This window comes from Leptosomus discolor, chromosome 1, assembly GCF_034619465.1.
Source record: "Leptosomus discolor isolate bLepDis1 chromosome 1, bLepDis1.hap2, whole genome shotgun sequence".
NCBI classification, from domain to species: Eukaryota; Metazoa; Chordata; class Aves; order Leptosomiformes; family Leptosomidae; genus Leptosomus; species Leptosomus discolor.
This window is the reverse complement of record NC_141391.1, coordinates 14,596,948-14,617,476: the sequence shown is the minus strand read 5'-3', so window position 1 is coordinate 14,617,476 and position 20,529 is coordinate 14,596,948. Positions and strand designations below refer to the sequence as shown.

At 37.8% G+C, this 20,529-nt stretch overlaps 1 protein-coding gene across 1 annotated transcript in view; it reads right to left on the bottom strand.

Moving 5' to 3' along the window:
• Positions 1-6,575: 6,575 nt before the first annotated feature.
• The window catches only part of CNTN5 (contactin 5), a 264,199-nt gene continuing 250,245 nt past the window's right edge, over positions 6,576-20,529 (bottom strand). Inside the window, exons 18-22 of the mRNA XM_086481748.1 lie at positions 19,639-19,748; positions 11,102-11,288; positions 10,527-10,639; positions 9,008-9,176; positions 6,576-6,679 (exon numbers count right to left, since the gene is read on the bottom strand). Coding sequence (XP_086337874.1) covers positions 6,576-6,679; positions 9,008-9,176; positions 10,527-10,639; positions 11,102-11,288; positions 19,639-19,748 — 683 coding nt within the window. The remainder of the gene's footprint in view (positions 6,680-9,007; positions 9,177-10,526; positions 10,640-11,101; positions 11,289-19,638; positions 19,749-20,529) is intronic.

Below are 20,529 nucleotides of genomic sequence, written 5' to 3'. Positions count from 1 at the left end.
TCCCTTTTCCTGGCTGACATTCCTCCTCTATAGCATCTTGCCAAAAGCCTTGTGAAAAGTTGTTATGGCACACAGATCCTACTCTATTGAAATTCAGCAAATTAAGTTGGGAGTGCAGGGGAACAGGGCTCCCACCCTCTGCCCCCTTGTCATCTGGAGAGGGTTATGTGAACTACATAGTTTCATTTTGGATTTGGCTTGTTTGCTGGTCTATGCTAGAAGACCTATCGGCTTTTTAAAGATTATTTTTCACACCTTTTTTTAGATGCTTACAGTATCTATCTTAACAGCTGTACTCTGACTAGAAATAAGAAAGAGTTCAGCAGCCATTTAAGAACAGAAATTCTTCACCAACTCACTGTAGTTCATAAAGGTAAATATTTACTTGGCGGATGGAAAAGTTGTGGGGGTAGCTATGCCTTGAGTAAACAGTATGTTTGCCAATATGCTTTCACACCAAGGTTTAAAGTGTTGCAGATCTTTTGTGCTGAAGGACTTTCAGTGTTGTAGCTCTTAGTAAATCTTAGATTTTCAAGAAATGTTTGAGTCTAATAAAAAATGACCTGAAAGGAAAGAATCTAGCATTCTGCAAAGCAAACTTGCAGACATCCAGCAATATTTAAGCCATTTATGATCTAGGAATCTGATGGAATTTTTGCCACTGCAAGCCTGTTTATCATGCTGCAATAATACATTTGGTCAGCAACCTGCCAGCTTTATTTCCTACATTTATTGGCCAAAGCTTTTGTGAAGAGCATTAGAGACTGATATTTTCTTTTGTGGGTACTCTGGGTACTCAAATGCTTTTTTAATGAGAAGTTTGTGGTGATGAAACTCCTTTCATTTCCCATTCAAAAGCTGTGGGATTAGCATCTATTCCCCTGAGAACATCAGAAAGTGTTGACAGACAGCAACACAACTCAGTGGAAGCCTAGCTTAGTTTTTTGGGTAATCTAGTGCAATCATTCTCAGATGGGAAAAATTCTTCCTCTCTTGTGAGTTTGGAAGGGAAAAGGCTTACCCTTTCAGATGGCTTGTTGGAAGGCAAACACTGTTAGGTCAAGAGGCTGAGTGAATTCCAGGTCATCCCTGTGGTGAACTGTGCCTGTGGATTTCCTCCTCCTTTTGTCTGTCCTCTCCCCCCACCCCATACACGTGCACAGCCATTTGCTCTTTATTGCAAGACAGGGCAGGGGGAGGAAGAAGGGACTGCCCAAGGACTTGTAGGGCAGGGCAGGGTGAAGTACTACTTTTTCATCTATAACGGGGGCAGAAGAGACAGTGTACTGTGAGTGATCTGTTTTTTCCTAATAGGACATAAAATAAGTGAAGTATAACCAGAGAATATCGATAATCTGGTTTTGAATCTTCTCCATATTAGAAAAGAACTAATCCCAGATTTACGTATTACCCTACTGATCATCTGACAACACATGCAATATAATCTAGTGATCACAAAAGAGTGGCATTCGGTGTTTTCATCTAAAGCACATGTGAAACTTCTTAATTTGAACAAACATACATATAAAATGTCATCACCCAGAATGGCTCTCTCCAAAATAATGGTAGTTTTGTGGGTATATATTACTCAAGAATAAGGAACTGAGTTATACAAAACTAAGCGATTGAATTGAGGCTTCTTTTTTAAGTGAGTCAGTTGTTCCACATGGTAAAGTTTTAAAGGAATATCAGGACTACTCTGTTTTACTATCTTATCTTAAAAAGTCCCTTTTGTAGAAGATAAGAGGTGGTATCATTATGAAATAGAAATGCTTGCTTAGCCAGGCATCAGAGCAATGTAACTTAGAATAAAACTGTACTTGCTAAAGCATTGACCCAGATATGCTTCAAATACTTTCAGTATCTTTTTATGCATGTGTTTTCTATTACTGAAAGGAAATTGATGCATTTTCTCATCTTATTTTCTGTACAAAGATCAAAATATGCTCAATACCTTTATTTGTGATTAGCACATATAATGACTGTTGATGTTATTCATCTTGACAGTAACTGTATCTTTCAGGAAGACTCTCTCAAGTTTTTATTCTCTAATTTTTTTAGAATTGATGAGTTTGAGCTTAAAAGCCAGAAAAACCCCAAACCCCACCAAACCAAAAAGGATGATATATTTCTCTAGCCAGACATATCTATTTAATTATAGAAAAAGATGAACCAAGAGGCATCACAAATTTCTTTATCAGTCTTTTCTGATGACTAAGTAGGTTTCTTACACAAGCTGGGGTGCTTAGTTAATAGACTGACAGCAGAAAAGGACCACAGGAAGGAAGAATATCTGTGCATCTAAACATCTGTTCCAATTTGCTTAAGCAGCTGACACCTCTAACAAGTAATGTGAATATTGAAATTTCTAGTATAACATTTTCCATTGATTTTTCTTCTAGGCTTGTGAGTCTTTACTATATATACATACACTGTCATTATCTTGTTTAAAGTATCAAAAAGGTGAAGCTCAATAAAGGTAAAGTCAGTGCTCGGGTCTGTCTTTATGGGAATTGAGAGAAAAGTCTTAGAGCACACTCAGGACTTGTATTTTTGGAAGCAGCCTGTGTGTCAGCACGCTTAGGGAGCTGTTTGTAATAGCCTAAAGCCAACTAACCTATTGTAATAAAATGCTGTTAATTTTCTCTTAGGCCTGACGTTGTTTTACTCAAAAGCGTAGGAAGTAATTAAGAAGGAAAATGTCTTTCATCATCAGAGGAACTGAGATGATGGTCATAAAAGGGCAAGAGTGGGTTGCAGTTTGGTAGAAGTCCTGATAGGATATGGATTTTCAATACTCACAGATCTCCATGTCAGCAAAAACCAGGCCATTACAGTTTTCTGTGACATTCATAACTAATTTAATGGCAGTCCTGATATAATATGCTATTTAAGCCATACTCATCTTGTAATTGAAGTCTAAGTTCAAATGGTGACTGTGGCAATCTATTTTTATTTCCAAAACGGGCTTTTTGACTTCGTACTGTGTTACAAAGTCACTTACCCCTACAGATACATGATTCATAAAGAAGTGATTGGGGATTATTTAAAACTCAAATAAAACTATCAAAAAAGGAAAATATTTGCTATAACAGGTCATCCATTATTATATTTTTTCCTCCAAAAGGGTATGTGTACTTTTGAAAGCTTTTTTGTTGTGAGTTATCACACACAGTATTTCAGATATAAGACAAAGCAACTAAACTTTTCAATTGAACATGAAATGGCCACGCTGTGCTTTTGTGCCTGCACAGCCATGGGGTATCGGTGACACTTGAAAGAACGTTACACATGCCAGAGAGGTCCCAGAAACTGTATAGTACTTTGGTATATAAAGGATTGCCTTTGGTGGCTTCCTTAAATAGCAATTCTTTTCATTTTTTTTTTTTTTTTTTTCAAATACAGAGCTCTTTTCTCTCTGAAGCTAATTTGCAGACTTATTTTGCAATTTTTGTTAGTTATAGTTTCATGTTGAGAGCTCCAGCCTTGCGCCTTTCCGTATTTAATTATGAAATAATATATACCCAGGGAAATCAACACATACGTGAAATTAAAATAATGCCAAAAATTATTTGATTTTAATGACTGCATTGCCCACATTCAGTATTGCAGAATCATAATTTTCTTCTTGAATGTCATGTAATTAAAAGGTTGTTGCTGCTGGAATCCAAAATATTTGTGTCACCCTGTTCTCTATGACTATAATTCAGGAGCTGACAGGAGATAAGATAAAAGTCAATAAAAAGAGAATTATTTATTAAAAAGATCTAATGTTACAAGAACGGTACACAGGAACTATTATATTACTGTGTCTTCCACATTGTATATATCATTATATATAGCATATATACAGATTGTGTACAATATATCTAACATTTTCATATGGGCCATGACAGTATCTTTCTTCTGGTCTGCAAAACAAAGTTTCCTTCTAATTACTTTTTTCCAAACAGATCTTGTGGCATTATACAAAAATACAGTCTCCTCAGTGATTCTAGACTGCACTATTACAATCTTTTACATGAAAAAGGAAAGAACTTTCCTTTGCAACTAAAAAATATGTCATGGTAAGGAAACATCTTCTTCTACAAAGTAACGAATAGATAATACATAGGTACTTAAACATTTAAAACATGTTTATTAATATAGTTAAGATGCAAAATACATATTCTGTTCATGTTGAATATAAAACATACCCCTTTTTGTCCCTGCAATACAACTACATTACCTGATGGTATGTTCAGTATTTCTATCTGTATCTTGATACTAGAGATCGAGATATATCTAGATGCAGCTCTATCTCCTTATCAGACTTTCATTCTTCTTATAAAGCATAGCCATTTACTGTATTAAGAAAGTTGTTTGACCAAAACGCCACCAGGAGTGACTGTAGCCTTTTTGAATACTCTGAATTAAACTGCATTGGCAAGCAACTGTATAAAAAATAGAGGAAATTATGCTTAACTAATTTATAAAATAGCCATTTTGCTTTTTGGTTCATCACTTTATTCTTGTTTATTTTAACCTTTTGAATAACGATGGTTTGCTAGTGCATGTTCTCTGCACATTAGCAATGCTGCTATTTTACTTATGAGAGCAGGTAGTTATTTTCTATGAGTTTGCTCTATCAGAAAGGTACATTCCACATTCTGTTCTTTGATTTCAAAGGCTTTTCCACAAGTGGAGATATAGAAGGTCTCCTTCTGTCTGTATCTACAATCTATGCTTGGCTAGATATTCTGCCTTTGTTTTCCTAGCAACATGGTGACTAAGGAAATTTAAAGCATATTTTTTAAACAATTATTCAAAATATTAATGGGTAATAAAGATTTGAGATTAACCATCTCTGAAAAATTTTACTGATAAAATATTCAAACAAAAAAAAAATCAGTCATCAGTTAACTTTTTACCTACCAAGCACTTGAACTGTGTCGTGCTTTCTTGGCTACTGTTTTAAAGTTGCTAAGAAAGGGCACAGTTAGAGTGTACTACTTAAATGCCAAGTATTATTTTGCTAGTGAGCTGGCAAAATAATAAAATTTTAGACCCAGAACCTGTCAACCAAAATAGATTTGAATCAAAACTTTTAGAAGGTTGGACAGCTAGAAGAACTATGCTATTAGGACTTGCCTGATAAAGTCTTTTTACTTGATTTTTCCCAGGCAAGGGTATGTTCATCCTAGGCACAATTCCTAGATGTATGGTAGTAAAACATCCTCCCTCATAATACTGTGCACACCATAATCGTGGAAACACGCACACCATATACCCTGGAGATAATTTTGATTCAGGTTGCCAGTATGTGGAAAGGCCTTCCAATGTAGAAAAATTCTCCAAATTGTCTATTGAGTGAAAAATTTTTTGACACAGAAAAAAGTGGGGATTAAAACTGGTAGTACACAGTCCCTACAAGAATAATCTCTAGTGAGCTATAGAAATAGAGCCAATTAGCTAAATAACTATAATGATGCTCAGTAGCACTTATCCAAGTATATTTTTTTCAGACACGGCATTCTCCAGAATATATCCTACTGGAGTCTGTATGTATGTGAATAATTACATTCCAAAAAATATTAGTGTTCTCTCCATAATATGCTTTCATATATACTTCAACTTGATTACCAAATGTATAAAGCAGAGAATGTTAGTAAAAACTGGACCCAAAGGAGAAAACGTTACAACTGAGAAGTGATTGGAAAAAGTAGTTTTATCTCTGTCCTTTGCTTAATTTGTCCACTTAGCAGCCTAGTGTGTATCGTGTTTAAATGTCCAGTGGATTTTTAATTGTCATATACATTAGGAATTGACTTTTAAATTTGCTATTGAAAATAAATATTTGATTCATTTGACATTAAATCATGTGGTATTTGATAAAAACCAAACCTGATTCGTTTTAAGTTTGTGTTTAATAATTTTCTGTTTACCTTGCAATAAAATAAATGGCTTCTCTGCTCCATTTTGCTACTTTCTGAATGTGCTGTCTAGTATTGTATTGACAATTCTTTTTGCTAATTAAATACATATTCATATATTTTCAGAACAAATTCTCTGTACTTTTGCAGTGGGCTGTGTACCTAAACTATATTTTTCTCTTTTGTCAGTAGGAACAACCAGTCCTAGGGGGTGCAAGAAAAGTATTCAACAAAGCTGTATCAAACTTTGTTCTATATTTAAAAAAGGATTTTTTTTCCAAACCAAACAGATGTACTGTACTAGACACCACTGTTTAAACACCTAATGATACATGACTGGGGTCACCAAAATCAAACATATTAAAAAAGTAAAGTACATTTGACATAAATTACCTTTGCTTACAAAAGTTTATTACATACAATCTGCATATTTTTGGGCCAAGAAGTGTCCCCTCTCCAGAGGACTTTACAAATAAAGAAGAGAAAAAAACCTGATGAATTATTGACCATGTCTCCAACACTCCTCTAAGTTTACCACAGGCATTTCTATGGGTCTTTAAGCATTAGCTTGGTTTTCTGATTTCTCCATGTACATAAAACTCCATCCCTTGGTGTCATCAAGCTAAAGGAAACAACTAACAACAACAACAAAGTCTGCAGTCTTCACCATGAGGTTGAAGGAACCATCAATGCCAAAAGCAATGTTACAGAGGACGAGGAAGTGGACAACACATGTAAGGTGGATTGAGCACTTGTTACTTTCCCTCCTGAAATGAAAAACAAAGTCATTAAGGAACAAATCATGAAAACAGTTCTCAGTACATTTAGGTACAATCACAAATGTTCTTACTGGAATGAGGAATGAAACTAGCCCTTGATCCTTGTCCAGAGGAAAAAGTGGTCTTTTGCCCAGTGGCCCAGTGGTGGTTTTAGATCACAGTAGTCCCTTAAATAGTCATGCTAAGGGGAAATGTGCTATGGTCTGGTGGTGGCAACAGATTACAGGATGGGAAGGGAACCAGACTGGGTTTCTTTGGACCACAGTTGTCCTAAGTGGAACTGATCTGTTGTGCAGTCTAGTCAAAAATATCAGATTAGAGCGAATGAAAGATTTTGTGGCCTAGAGTTATGTCTCAAAAGTCACATGAAACAAGTATTCCATGGAGTAGGGGTTGATGTCTTCTGCATTCTGATGATAACACTGCAGAGATGAAATTTTAAGTCTAGATTAAAGTTTCAGTCTCAGACCTTTTGGATAGCACTCCTTAAGGACTAAAACCCAGTATTTCGTAGCATTGTACAGTGCTAGCAGAAAGTTAGAATTAAGATGCCTCGTGTTTAGGCAAAAGGCAATGTTATTTTCTGGTTGTTCTTGCCACTAAACCTTCCATTCCTTTCTTACCTGTGTAATATTGATACTTTAAACACTTTCAACATATTGCAGTAACTAAGGAAATAGAAGCTAGACATCAGAATTTACTTCATTATAACACATTAATACTGTAGTAAATTAATAATTTAATAAAGTAATATCTACTCTAGGGAGTCAATGGAACCTACAGGGAAATTCAGCTTATTCTGAAGCAGGCACATACACAGGGTTCAGCTATCTAAATGCATGCCATTTTAGCTGTACTCGATAGTACACTTCTGGCTGGTGGTCCAGAATGACGTGCATATCCTCTAAGACTCACATCAGATCTACCAGCTCCGTGCAAGTGTTTGGGATACCTTAGGATATCTCAAATGTACTTATGTGCTGATGTCTGAATATTTAAATTGAGATCAGCTGAACTGCTGTCTAGGCTCCACTATTGGTCTGTATGGATTACATCTCAGCTGAGTATAATGCTATTTGAAACACCTAGTGCATATGTAGACGTCTACAGCTCAATTAGTTTTCCAGATTTATTGTAGAAAGGGAGAGGTTTCCTGTAAATCCTCTGCTTTGTTCATCAGCCTCACATGAATGCCTCAGATACTCTTGAGCATCTCAAAGCATCTGTAACATCTTTGTCGGTGCTGTTTAACATCTTTATTGGTGACATGGACAGTGAGATTGAGTGCACCCTCAGCAAGTTTGTTGACAAGCTGTGTGGTGTGGTCGACCCGTTGGAGGGAAAGGATGCCATCCAGAGGCACCTTGACAGGCTTGAGAGGTGCGCCCATACAAACCTGATGAAGTTCAATAAGGCCAAGCGCAATGTCCTGCATCTGGGTCAGGGCAATACCAAGCACAGATACAGGCTAGGCGGAGAATGGATTGAGAGCAGTCCTAGGGAGAAGGACTTGGGGGTGTTTGCTGACAAGAAACTCAACATGACCTGGCAATGTGCACCAAACATATCCTGGGCTGCATCAAAAGAAGTGTGGCCAACAGGTCGAGGGAGATGGTTCTCCCCTTCTACTCTGCTCTGACGAGATTCCACTCAGAGTACTGGGTCCAGCTCTATGGCCCCCATGTAAGAAAGATGAGGACATTTTGGAGTGAGTACAGAGGAAGGCCATGAAAATAATCAGAGGACTCGAGCACTTCCCCTATGAGGACAGACTGAGAGAGTTGGGGTTGTTCAGCCTGGAGAAGTCTCAGGGGAGACCTTAGAGCAGCCTTCCATACTTAAAGGGGGCCTACAAGAAAGCTGGAGAGGTACTTTTTACAAGGGCATGTAGTGATGGGAAAAGGGGTAATGGCTTTAAACTGAAAGAGGTTAGATGTAGATTAGATGTACAGAAGAAGTTCTTCAATGTCAGGGTGGTGAAACCCTGGAGCAGGTTGCTGAGTGAAGTTGTGGATGCCCCCTTCCTGGAAGTGTTCAAGACCAGGTTGGATGGGACTTTGAGCAACCTGCCCCATGGCATGGGGGATGGAACTAAATGTTCTTTAAGGTCCCTTCCAACTCAAACCGTTCTATGATTCTATGATTCTATGAAATGGCACTAGTTACCTTTGCTTCAGCATCGAACTGAAGGCTCTGATTAACAATTTTATCTAAAAGCTAGAGAATTGTGAGAACTTTTTTTTTTTTCAGATAGAGAACAATAGAGTTAATGAGCATTGCTGTAATCACCACTTCAAAATATAAGTGTAACCTTACCTGAAAAAGATGGAACTCTGATCTGGGGACTCGCAGTCCCATCCCCTCCTTCACTGACTGCACAGACCTCAATGATGTAGACACCAACATCAGGAAGAAGTACCACTGCAGAGGTTTTCTGTGTTTCTATAACTTGACTGTTGCTCTGGCCTTCTTGCCTAAGTAATACCTGTGATCAATGAAGAAGATAGTGGTCATAGTGGTCATTCGAGTTATATACCAGACATTTTGTGTAGGTAACACAGTTGCTGAAATGTTAACTGTATCATGCTTTCATTAAGGATATCTTGACATTACATCTGAAAACTCATTTGATTTTACTCTCCCCTCCCCCCATTGGCTTCAAAACATTAATTGCAGAGTATATTAGCAATTAATGAATGTGAAAGGACATTAATTATGATCCAGAGTGAAGATACAGGATTTGTCCTCTACAGTGTTAGGTGTTACACATTTTTTTCCTCCGAAATGTCTTAAAATGCATTTTGGTTACCATTTGCTTCAAATTCTCATCCCCAAATTCATGTAGATATTCACATTTTTGGCTCAAGAACCCAACTTCAAATGTAAAGAAAATGGCCTAAATAATGTCCTTACTGTGTTTACCTTAGCTAGCTAAGTCAACTGAGAATAGCTCAGATCTGTCCCTGCATCTCCTGTGAAACTCAATACAAGCTTGTGGTGGGTGGGAGGAAAGAGAGTACATAGCTGTCTTTCTGGTACTTCTGTGTAAGAGTTTCTGTTCCCAGACAAAACTGAAAAGGTCAGAGAAGTGTAAAAAACCAAAGTGGTCAGCTTAACTTTTTCAGAATCTCAGCTGTTCTGGCAAAGGTTAGAGCAGTTTCTGGTTTATTTGAACCATTTCACACATTCTTGGTGATATTTCCTGATTTATCAGAGGGAATATCAGTTTGTATGCTTCCAAAAAAAACCCTACACCTGTGTAAAAACATTGAAATCATTCTGCTTTGATTCGAAAGGTTGCAGTGAATTCCACTGCTTTTTATGACTGTTATTTAAGAGTTAATATGGATTTTACTCTTTAAAACTTCAAAACTTCAAGTGCCAGATGTTACCATCACTGGTTGTTGAATGTCATCAACATGATCACAAAACAAACCGAAGTATTTGTGTTTCTGCTCCATAAAAATATTAGTTTTAATGTAATTTTAAGATGCTTCATTCTGCATTTCTCTAAATCCTACTGCAAATACAGTTAAATTGAAGTGTTAGTAGGAATTCTGTTGCAGCCTGGTCTTATTAGTAGCCACTTCTGAGTCACATATGATGAACTGATCCCCTCAGATAGAGCTTACTTAGTTTATAATAAGTAATTGAAAATCACAACACAGAAAATGTTGGGACATTTAGCTCTTTTCAATTTTATTTATTGCTTTTCATGGTGCAAACTGATTGCAGACAGTCTGTATAGCCCACTTTATTTACACAGAAAAACAAGAAAGGAAAAAAAATCCCACAAGGAAGAGGGAAAGGTAAGAAAGGAAGCGGAAGCACTGACCTTGTATCCCATTACGTCAGATTCATTAGCTAGAGGTCTGACTGGCTCCCACCCAAGAGACACATGAGAGCCATCCTGTATCCATATAATATTGCTTGGTGCTTGGCTGGGAGCTAGGGAGAAAAAAATAACATGTACATAAATGTAATTTAGAGATTGTTTCTTTAAAATAAAAATAAATGTATTTCAATCTTTCATGACATTTACAACTTGTGTTAGCAAACTCCCAAATCTGGCTGAAATTTTTAAAGATTTTTTTTTTTTTTTTTTTCACCAGAATTGTCATTTAATAGGTTGCAGTCTATTTACTCAGCCCACCCCATAAGCTCCACTGAGCTTCTGAACTTGAACTACTTTCTCTCTGTTCTTTGTCAAAAATGCCTTCTTTTCTATGAAGATAACCTTTGTTATGAATGCAAAGTCCAAAGAATTAATGTCTAAATATCAAAGCAAAGCCATGAATCAAAACCATACATGATCCCTGATTATTATACACTCTTATTAAAGGAAAGCCCAAGAGGGCAGAGGTTGCTCTCTGACTTCTCCCTTTGAGTAAAGGCACTAAGATCACTTACGGGACTTCTTGGTTGCTGCACGCACAGTTGTGCTAGGTGGTCCATACCCTGCAGCGTTGTACGCCCTCACCGTTAGGTGATATAATGTGTTTCCTTCTAATCCTGTCAGGAGGATGGATGACTCGTTTCCCTCAGTTTTGACCTTTTCTGCTGCTTCTTCCTGCTCCATGTCCTTCCAGTAATCAACCTGCCAACAAGCAACCAAATGAAAGATTAATATAGGCATCTGGGAAGCTTGTGCTTCCAGATGCTCATACTTGTTATCCTGTGGAAGGTCTTTTTACCGTTTCTGCCTTTTGTCCTATAGTCAGGCCCTTTAAACACATGGGATTTGCAGCCTAACCTTAAAGCCAAGCAATGCTTCCTTCTCTAAATGGCAAGACTAGAACATCAGCTGAAGGTATTACCTGAAGCACATTGAATTGCTGTATACCGGCATGAGAAGTAACTACAAGATAGAAGAGCAGAGGATGAAATTGTCAGGGAGTCAGAAGTATTTCAGAGAATTAAAGGAGAGCTCATCTTCACCAGAGTATCAGCCTTCACCCTGGAAAGCTCTGACCACATCAGTTAAGAAGTGTTGTGAGCAATGTTCCCCTCCTGGCCCTGTGCAACTCAGAGCCATGAGATTTCTTATCAGCGTAATGAATAGGAAATGACAGAATAGCGAAAGAAATCTTTCATTCATCTGGAAAATCTGATTTGAAGGAGAAAAAGGGAGTGGATTCAGTTTTTATTCTTGGATAGAAAGGTAAATGAAATTTTGATTGCATTTACTTTCTGGTAAATGAAATTTTGATAACATGTGTAAGCCCTTCCTTTTCAGACATAAAATCCCTAAATGATCTTTGGTGGTTCTTAGTCCATGTTTCTGGTATCTGCACTGAGTTTATCATAATCTCAAAGAGGTTATAGAGCTGAGCTAAGAATTTGACTACTCTCTTTCCTCAGGGACCAAGGCATAACTGGAAAAAAGCAGTACTGTCTCTTTTTAATTTATCTACGTGACCTACACAAGTAAGGTAATTCTTGTGGGGCTCTATTTTCCCTAACAGGAGATGTCACTAATGCGCCATTCGAAGACCTGTATTCAGCTTACTGTTATTCATGCTGAGATCTGCTTGCATTTATTCCACATTTTGACCTTTTCTGTGAAGTTGGTTATTTCATAATAAGTTATTCATATTATATCTGGATAATTTTTCCTCTGAGAAAAAGGTCGTGGACAATACAGCACTCTTGTGAACGTATCCCAGAAAATGGCGAACTAAAAAAACCAAGAAAAATCTAGAAAGACCTAGCTGCAAAAATATGCATTTGAGGTCATATCTTCACTTGAGTAAAGTGTCTCTGTTAACTTTGAACAATGGTGTATCAGTTTGTGCCAACTCAGTCTACTCTTTCAGTTGTAAAATTTGTATAAATGTCTTTTTTTATGTGCCTGCATTATCTTGTGTTAAAATGCTGTTTTAATTCTTAAGTTAATTGCAGCTCAGATAGCAAAGCTAGCTGTGGTCACCACTTGTTGTTGAAATAAGTGTGATTCACTGAGGTATTTTGCTAACTGAATGCTTGACCAACCCTATTGATATCTGAAGTAACATCTAGTCACATCTTTCCTGGAAGGAAAAAAGATTCAACAACCGTTCATTCACACACTAGGATTGAAGCTCCAATGCTTATTATCTTTGGGCAGTCATATTGCTTTAATTTTACTTGCAATGCGTCTTTAGAAACTTGACACTACGGTGAGGAATGCAGATAGTATTAAGCACTGTACGAACAGGTAGTGAGAGACAGCACGTGTCCTGGAGACCCTATCATCCAGTTAGTGAAGTCTGCTGAGCCTCTAACAGGGAAATGGTCAGAAAGGAAAAGTGATTTGCTCAAGGTTACACAGGTGGACAGTAGCACGGGTGGAAATGCAACTGAAGTAGTGAAATCCTGGTTTTAGAAAGCCAGGAGCAAAAGTATAAGTGGCTCAATATGTCTCATTGTTTATTCACAGGGCACACAATGTGTCATGTGCATGCAATGTACAAGCTTTTGCACTGAAGCTTTTTTTTTAGTATAAAGAGGTTGTGAAAACCTGATTTTCCAAATATTTGTGTTAGGACTACTCAGCTCTTTTGATATTTTTCAGGTGTTTGGAATTGCTCTCCACCACTGCTTATATGGCATTATCAGTTTGGATACTAATTATATGTTGCACATGTTAAGATTGCAAAAATAACCATGGCAAGTTCCTTATCAGTTCTGCTGCACCACATGGCAAAGGTGTTTCACCTTGTCAAAGCTGTATTCTTGGGAGAATGAATATACTATATTAAGCACCAAAAGCATGAAATACAATTTGGCAATGCTTCTTTTTCAGATTCTCCTGTATTTCAAAGCCCTTAAGTGTTTGGTCCCTGCTTTTAAAATTCCCCTTGAAGTTTTGGCATGTGAGTTTGGACTTCGCACTCAAAATATGCTTTTCTCTTTCTTTTGTAACACGCACATCCATTTGTTGATGGTCAAATGAACTAAAGGAAAAAGGGATTATAAAAAAGAGAAGTCCAATGATTGTTGACCGAGGTCGATGATGAGGGAACTTACATTGGTTTGAACCAAAATGAAGATACTGCTGATGTTTTGTTTACAAGTGCTGGACATATTTCTTAGAACATAGGGTTTGTTTATTCATACTTCTATGGATTTGGGTCTTTTAAAAAATCTTGTTATTTTCTGTAACCTTAATTTATACTGCTCGGAAGGGATTTATCACACTTGGAATAGATTTTCATTAATGTTAACTTCGAATATTGATATAGCATGAAGCATAAATCACAAAAGTGAAGCCCATATTTGAAAAATGAAAGAAAAAGCGGGGGGGGGGGGGGCGGGAAGCATTTGGTCTGTTTAATACATTATTGTTTGTGAGGTTTGAAATTTTTGCTGCTCTTTATGTTGTTTTTCATTTAGACAAAGAACAGAAAGCTTTGATATCTGATTCCCAGAAACTCATATCTTTGAGCTGGAGAGAAAGCAATAATGATATTTAAACAGCTGAATAGAGGAGATGCAGGAACATGCAACCTCCTTTGTCCTGATCTTGCGTTAAGTAATCATCAAAAGTAAATCATCACACTAAAATTTTTTTCCGTCTAAAATTTTTCCACCTTTTGTACTTACAGGCCACTCTTTTTTCCCAAATTGGTTTCTAGGGTGTGCATACATAAAAATTAATCTGATCTAATTGCAGGCCCTCTTCTCTAAATTCAATAAAGTCAGAGTTATTGTGTGGGTACTCTTTCTGTTGACCACAGAGAAATAAAGCTACAAATTAGGCATATCAAGTAAGACCCTAGATTAGGTAGGATGAATTGAAGGGGGCAAAACATACAAATGTTTCTGGGCTCTCTGATTGAGTATTTACCAAGAACAACAGTACTAACACAGCTGGAAATGAACTCGAAGAGATCTCAGAGTACAGAAAGTGCTAGGGGAGAAAGAGCAGTGAGCTGAAAGAACTGCTGGTAGCCCCGAAAAAAAAAGAGCATGATTCAGATTTCACAAAACTATTTTAAATACCATTATCAGAAAATCTATCAATGCCTTGAACTGGCACATGGAAGTAATGAAAATTTTAGTGCAACACTTAGGGCAGGAGAAGAAGTGCTTTTTGTATCATCTCAAGACATTGGTGTGACTGTCCTTCAGAACAAGATGAGAGGTTCCTGCAAGAAGGTCAATTAACCTCAGTTCCTTCCCTATCACCAAAACAGTTGCTGACTGAATAGAAGAAAGAAAACACTGTTCAGTACTTCTAGGTTGTGTGGTCTTCTCTGGAGTAGCTTGCATTCTCCACCTCTTTCCTCAGGTACTCTCTTCTCCCATATAGTCATGTACACACATGGGATGGAAACTGATATTGTACCTCAACCTTGAGGACTATCATCAAATATCTAGTCCTATTTTCTTATGAAAAATCAATAATTATGCAGGTTTGTGATTTTAAGTAATAGAAAGCCTGTAGTCTTGTAACAAGCTATTAATGATACAGACATTGCAAAAGGTATGGCTATCTTGAGGGCCTCATGAGAGATCTAGGTTGTCGTCCATACCTTACCGACTTGAAAAACAGTAGGACTGCTTTGCTATAAACTCCTGCTCATAGTCTCCAGGATTTTAGAGGGATTTGAATTAGCATATGAGTAACTTTGTAGGCAAAATTGACTCATATATCAAACTATTCAATTGCTAATTTTGTGCTTGGCAAAATTAATTCCAAAAGTGGAAAACATCAGTTCTTTTCTCCGTCTTGCTTTAACAGCTTCTGTTAGAAACATCTATACATTCTTTCTAAATTACTTCAAGGTATACTCCACTAAATTAAAAAAAGTAAAATTCCAATACCATGTAGACATAATTTTCTGTTCCACTGTAAAAACAGATAAAGTACATCTAGGAAATAGCAAAAACTTGAATATTTCTCTTTCAAAAGCCAAAATATGGTATAACCAAGTTATTATGTCAGGTAATCTTCTCTGAAAATGGCATTTGAGATTTTCTACTTTTTATAGTTTTTTGTTGCAAGTTGATCTTTTGATTAGGTTAGTCAAGCTCCTATCTCTTAGGGGAATTCCAATGAAAAAGACATGAGCTTTGTGATCTATACTTAAGTATTAGCCTTGGTTTTCTGGAAAAGAAGAAAGAAAACAAAAATATCTTTTCTTCCAGCCAGTAATTCTTTCTCTTTCCCTTCACTACCGGTAGTGAGTGACAAAGAAAATATTGCCTAGGGCTGAAATAGATTTTATAACCTTCAGGTTATGGATTCTAAACAATAAGCATGAACCACACACTATATTTTTCTGCCATTCTGACAAAGTTTTCAAGCTACTTCTACTTTATTGGAGTGTAACTGGTGTATATTTAGTAAGGTCAGGCGGACAGCTGACAAACCTGTACTGAAGTCAGGAATAATATGTGCTTTGGAAGATGCAAATGAGTACAGCAAACCTTGCATAAAAACTCATGTGGCATAACAGTTAACACTGCCTTTCAGGGATGACAATGTGAAATTGGACAAGTTACTTTGCCTTTCATTGCTCCTTAGTACAAAGTGCAAGCAGGGACGGGGTGAAAGTGGTTCACTGCAAACTTGTCCATATGTAGTAAATATTCTGTCACTTCTGTTGATTAGAGCTGTTGATTCAAATGCTAAAAAAAAAATAGCCCACCCTTTTATAATGCTGTTGCTAAAAGGCCAGGAAATGTGAAGACCATGCAGGTGGTTGTCACTGCTGTGGTGACCACAGGCAGAATACAAATTGAGACACGGAAACAGGGTGGCTAGTCAGATTATTTTTCATTCAATTTGAATTGAAGGCAACATCTTACTTGAGGTCCACAATAATTCTACATTAGGAAATAGTTGCTAAAAAAAAGATAAATCATTCATCTTTTTTATTAAAGTCACTGCATGTCTGTACATTAGCTATTCGCTATTTGGGAATTAAGGGAGTACTACAGCCTGTGTTCTACATGTTACTACATATGATAAAAATTTCAGAATTAAAATAGTGTTCACAGAAGCTAAAGAAAGTTAATCATATGGAAAGCATAAAGCTGCTCTGTACTTCTCTTGGTTTTCTTTGTTGTTTGTGTTTTGTTTTTTTTTTTTGGGGGGGGGGCAGATTTTAGCCCCCATTGTCTTGCTATACAGAGTGCTTCCTTTTTGCACTGAGGGGATGCTTTAAAGAGAAACTGTCAATATGTTAGCAAAACTGGGCTGAAAATGTGGACTTAGTGTTCCTAAGTGAATACTGTGATGCACTGAGGAAATGGCCTTAAGCTGCACCAGGGGAGGTTCAGGCTGGATATTAGGAAGAATTTCTTTACTGAAAGGGTTGTCAGGCATTGAAAGAGGCTGCCCAGGGAGGTGGTGCAGTCACCATCCCTGGAGGTGTTTAAAGAGACGGGTAGATGTTTTACTTAGGGACATGGTTTACTGCTGTTGATAGAGCTAGGACAAAGGTTGGACTCAATGATCTTGAAGGTCTCTTCCAATCAAAACTGGTCTATGATTCTATGACTCACTATAATGATCCTGTAAGTCATTATCTCCTTTTTGATGAAATCCTTCCCAAAGATGGAACTGAAAAGACCTAGTAATACTGTCCTCAGATTGTATTCTGTCCTGATGAATTATGCAGGAAAGCAGGATTTACTCTTCTGTTTATTGATCAAGGGCTGCTCTGATCATAATTCCTCCTGGGAATGAAGACAGAAAAGAGCAAACTACTCCCCAAAATATTCATCTGTCAAAAAGCAGGCAGAGAAATTCTAGCTAAATGAACAAAGATGGAAAAGCAGGGGGGGAAACATTCTCCTTTCCCCAGATAAAAGTAGTACTTCAGAAGTCTAACTCCTTCATGAGACAAGGTAGAAAGCAGCAGTGAATTATTTTTATATTTATTTTTTTGTTGTTCTGTCAATTGCAGGTCCCTGGCTTGAAATTATTAGTCTGTAGTTTTCACACTAAAATCCTAAAACTGGTGTACATCACAGTGAGGAGCCAAATTATTAATAAGGTTCAATGTTGAACAACCCTTTCTATATCAATAAAAATTTCCAAATTAATTCCTAAGAAGTTATGAGAGACATAGAGCAGGTGAGTGCTACTGTCGGGGTCAAAGTATGCTGAACTCTGAAGGTCTAAACACTTTCCAAGTCAGGAATACCACCTCTGATACAAACAGAGCCTATTGTCCTACCTGTATCAGCCATCTATTGCTAGGACATATCTGTAGGGCTAAGGTTATGTGACAAGCAGGTAAACACAAAATACGTCCAAGTTATGAAAGACTAAGTTTCCAGTGAAATAATTTTCAATTTTAGAAAGAAAATACATTTTTTATTTAAAACAAAGTTCATAGAACATTTTGAATATCAATGTGATCGATGGAAATAACGAATAAGGATAAGAGTAAAGATAGTAGTTGTAATTCAAAAGACGTTGCGGTATCTAAAAGGCAGTAACAAAACAGCCACCTTTCTGAAGAGAAAAAGACCGGTTGCAGAAAGTAAATTATTTCAGAGGATAAAAGACTGTCCTGGAAACTGGACAAAGGTTAGAAGCAAGTGGAACACTTCAACATGGAGAGGGGTAACATTTGCGAGGTGAATATCACCTCTATCAGTTACAGTTTTTTTCTCTTTATGTATAGCAGTTCTAAAGGTAAAATGGTTAGATATCACTTTTGCTGCACAAAGCAAGACATGTGCGAAGGAGTGAAAACATGTTTAATGTAAGTAAGGAGTGAGGATAAAGTACAATGAGAGAGAACTGACAGAGGTTTTGCATAGTTCAGCATGGAGACATATATGGGAAAGATACCTGGACAAATGGGGGACATGCCATTGTCACAGCCTGTTTGGATTGTGCTGGATAGCAATATGGGATTATTTAAGTATCAAGAAGCTACAGCAATCAGGTAGAAAAGTGCTAAATAGCTGTATCTAAGCTGTGGGACAAATATGCTTTCCTGGTCCTGGTTGTCCAGCCTGAGGATGTGCTGGGGAGTGTGGTGGCTCTGGTGCTGCCTGGGCACTTACACTTCCTTCCTAAGGCCATCAGTGATGGTCACCAGCCCCTAGGTCTTGTCCAGACATGCTGCCAGGGAGACACTCTGTGTTAGTAGGTCACAAGATGTCTTTAGACATCTATATGATTGGTATCTGCGTCAGATCTACATGTTTACCTGCTTTGCATTGTTACTGTAGAGAATCAGGAAGGAGTCAGCACTCTCTAAAGGACTAAAGCACATCAAATAACCTGCACTCCAAAATCAGTAAATTGAGTCTAGCTGAGCTATTTCATGAGGAGCAGCATTGACTAAGCCACAAGGTCAGGATGGGTTGTGGTGGCCCCAGAGGATGGGTTTAGTCCTAGATCTGATCTGTTCCCGGAAGTTTGGATTGTAAACTGGATCCACAGCTACAACTGGATCCAAAAGTGTGAGCAAGTCTGTTGCCAGGGCCGGTTCTCCTTCCCAAGTTTCTAAGCAGAGCTTTATTTGTGGACTGTGCAGCTGCTGCTTCCCCTCCTGACATCCGACCTTTTATAATCTGCCCAGCAGATGTCCCCCGCCCACTGCAGGATCAGAGCCCATGGATGGCAGAGGCTCTTTGCTTTCAGTCTCTTGATTGCTCTCAGTAAATAACAAGTTTGAACTGGTCACTTAGAGCTGGAAACAGCCAATACCTAATTTTCCCTGGCCTGTGAAAGAGGCATGCTGGGTCACTTGCAGTTCTTTCAGCTCTTTTTGAAGTGTCAAAGAGATGTTGTAAGAACTGGTGTTGAACAGTTGTCAAGCACAAACAAATAAAAGATGTTCTGGTGCTACAGCTGTGACCGTTGTTCTACAGCTAGTCATATGTATGCTAAACTGAGCATAATTTCTATTGAAGTTTCACTACCGCACGTGGTAACAGAATGCAATGCGAGCAAAAGCAACAAGGCTTGTCATTATGATATTCTCTGTTCATACCTCAAATCCCTGTGGTCTTCCTAGGCTTTCTTTAATATGTTTCCACGCAACAAGAATCTCGGATACAGACAAACTTGTAGCTTTGACATCGATGGGAGCAGCAGTGGGTTCTGTATTAAGAAAAATTGAAACAATAAACCTCCACTGCAACAGCTTGTATTTATCAAAAACACTGTATCTGAAACTGTCATTTACTTCCTTTATTCTACCTTAACACTCACAAGAAAGTGTGACACTTATGGGGAACATGAAAAACTGAATAAGATGAAGAGATTATTATTGTTGTATTTCTTTAGTTGTGTCGTGCTACATCAATTTCTCATCGCTGATGATGGGTGCAGCAAACTGTGACAGAATCTCTTGCCTATGATTTTTTTAAAAAAACTCTAGTATTTGTGAATCCCCCCCCCCCCCCCCCCCCCATACACCCCTTGCATAGCACTTGATCAGCCTAACAGCTTAACTTCGGCGGTAAATAGAGCATTAATTCTCTTCCTAGATTTTTAGTGCCGTTCTGTCAGCTCAGGAGTAGCAATACCTTGCTAGAGTGCTCAGTCAGTCCTGCTCCAGGATTATATCGAGTAAGAAGTGGTAACCAGAGTGGTAGTGAAATGCTACATAAAATAAATTTTTAGACCTCTGCCATTACGTCCTTGAAGTCACAGGCACCAGTGTTCGGGGCATGAAATCTTATCTCTGGTATGAGGTGCACACTGGAGGCTTAGGGCTGCAGGATGCTTTGCATATTAGACCTGACCAACAGAGTTGCCACAGTTGTGGAGACAAGGCTTGAGCACAGACAGCGAAGCACACAGTAGCAGTATTTCTCCACCATTCTGGTATAGTTCACTTGCTCAGCAAAAAGGTGAATTTGCATTCCCCTGCAGTCAC